Raw genomic sequence first — 2,102 nt, forward strand, 5'->3', positions numbered from 1 at the left:
GATCCAAACATCCACAAACGACTCACAGCACCGTCCGATAAGGAGTCAAAGCGACTTTTAACCAAACCTTGAGCGGTTTTCGGGAAACTCAAGGTCAAGCGTACCAGCACAGATATATTACCCCTAAAATTACCCGTTCGACTACGCAAAAGATGCAGAAGTCAAGCGAAATGGCACTGAACGACTTCGTTTCGATAACTGACCGACTAGGCCAGTTTGAAGTGAAGATCAATGACGCAGCGGACAGTGACGTGTCACTGTTCCAAAGCTCTCAACCAAGGCTCTTGCAGCAGCAGTGACCTGGTGGCTATGCAAGCCAAATATGATTACTCGTACTCCGTTTACGAGCGATGTGCGGCTCAACTAAGTGAGAAAATAGAAAGAGCCACTGTCTTAAATAGACAAGCTGAGCAACCCCCCTCCAACTTCTCCATGTCCAGGGTTTGCAGTCTCCCGCCATGCGACACTGAAGCTTTCAGTGGAGATTACCTACGCTGGCCTACTTTCCGAGACTTGCTTACAGCGGTTTATATAAACAATCCAAGACTGACGCCGGTGGAAAAATTGTTCCACCAAAATTCCAAAACAAAAATTCCAAGTCCCTGCTCACGAATGACGGTTTTCAGTCAGCGTGGGCGAGCCTGACGGAGAGATTTGAGAATAAGCGACTATTAGTCAATAATCAATTGAAAATTCTTTTCAATCTCCCCTCAGCAACACAAGAGTCTGGAGCCGCCCTTAAAGAGCTTCAGGGCACAATCAAGGGGTGTTTAACGGCTCTTGACTTGTCCAGGGTGACCACCGAAAATTGGGATTCTCTGCTCATTTTCTTGTGCTCCTCTAAACTCGCCAGACAGCACCAGTTGAAAGAGTGCACTAGCGCACTTAGTTGTTTCACGTGCAAGGGACGCCACAAAACGCTGCTCCACCGTGACAGACCCCAGGTGCCCTCCGTTTCCACAATACCAATAGTTTTTAACCTTCCTTCGTCTATACAGTCCACTTCTACTTTCGCCCAAGCTACCGTTCAAAACTACTTTTCCGCAAACCTACATGGTGTTCTCCTCGGCACGGCTGCCATCCAAGTGTGTCAATTGGGCACAAACTATTGAGTTCGGGCACTAATCGACTCTGGGTCAGAAGCGACCTTTATATCAGAGCGGTTATTCAAAAGGGTTAAACTTCCATACTTCTTCCAAACTTCTATAGGAGCTCACAGATAGACGTGCTTCTCGGCGCCGATATCCTCCCATCCATATTGTTAGGTAGCTCCTATCCCAAGATATGTAGCACTCTCCTTGGTCAAGAAACGATTTTCGGCTGGATCCTTACAGGCCCCGTTTCTAAGACCAGTGCCAAATCTGTCGCATACTTTTCAACTCAAGTCTCGCTGAATCCAAATGCGAGCTTGGATAAACTGCTCACAAAAATTTTGGGAGGTGGAGGATATTCCAGTAAAGCTGGAAAAGGAATCCGACCTGTTTTGTGAGCGCAACTTTCAAAAAACTATTAAAAAATATAAAAACGGCAGATACTTGGTCACACTGCCATTCAAGAATTCCGATCACATCCAGTTAAGCTCAATTTCTTCGAAACGAGAATCGTTTGGCAAAAAATGCCCCCCTTACGGAGCAGTACGATGCGGTGATCCAGGAATATCTGGACTTAGGTCACATGCGACAAGTCCCTCTAAGCAATGGTTCGGATAACTACTATCGACCACACCATGCTGTTCACAAGCCTAACAGCACCACGACCAAGCTCCGCGTAGTATTTAACGCCTCCCACCCGTCATCGAATGGTAAAAGTCTGAACGATGTGCTACATGCAAGGCCCGTTCTGCAATCCGACTTAACCATTCAAATTCTAAGATGGCGCTTCTTCCGATATGTCTTCAATGCCGATATCACGAGAGAGTTCTCAGTTGAGAGTGATTGACGTGTTTTACTTGTGCTCCAAGATTTTTATATATTTTTGGGCTTAAATCCTGCTTTTTATTTCCAAATTTTGCATTTTTTGTGCTTTATTTAAAAAGCTTTTATAACTTGTGCAAAGTGTTATCTGTTGTGCAGCGTTAGTCTGTTAATTATCGTTTCGTTTCG

At 45.4% G+C, this 2,102-nt stretch overlaps 1 protein-coding gene across 1 annotated transcript; it reads left to right on the forward strand.

The window, feature by feature from the left end:
- Positions 1 to 1,400: 1,400 nt before the first annotated feature.
- LOC135430122 (uncharacterized) lies at positions 1,401 to 1,938 on the forward strand. The gene is made up of 2 exons (XM_064684668.1): positions 1,401 to 1,485; positions 1,580 to 1,938. The coding sequence occupies exons 1-2, from the start codon at positions 1,401 to 1,403 to the stop codon at positions 1,936 to 1,938; spliced, it is 444 nt and encodes a 147-aa protein (XP_064540738.1).
- The last annotated feature ends 164 nt before the right edge of the window (positions 1,939 to 2,102 follow it).

The sequence above is a fragment of the Drosophila montana genome, unplaced genomic scaffold (assembly GCF_035044405.1).
Source record: "Drosophila montana isolate Dmon_TW-CO22-7 unplaced genomic scaffold, ASM3504440v1 contig_2943_1, whole genome shotgun sequence".
NCBI lineage: Eukaryota > Metazoa > Arthropoda > Insecta > Diptera > Drosophilidae > Drosophila > Drosophila montana.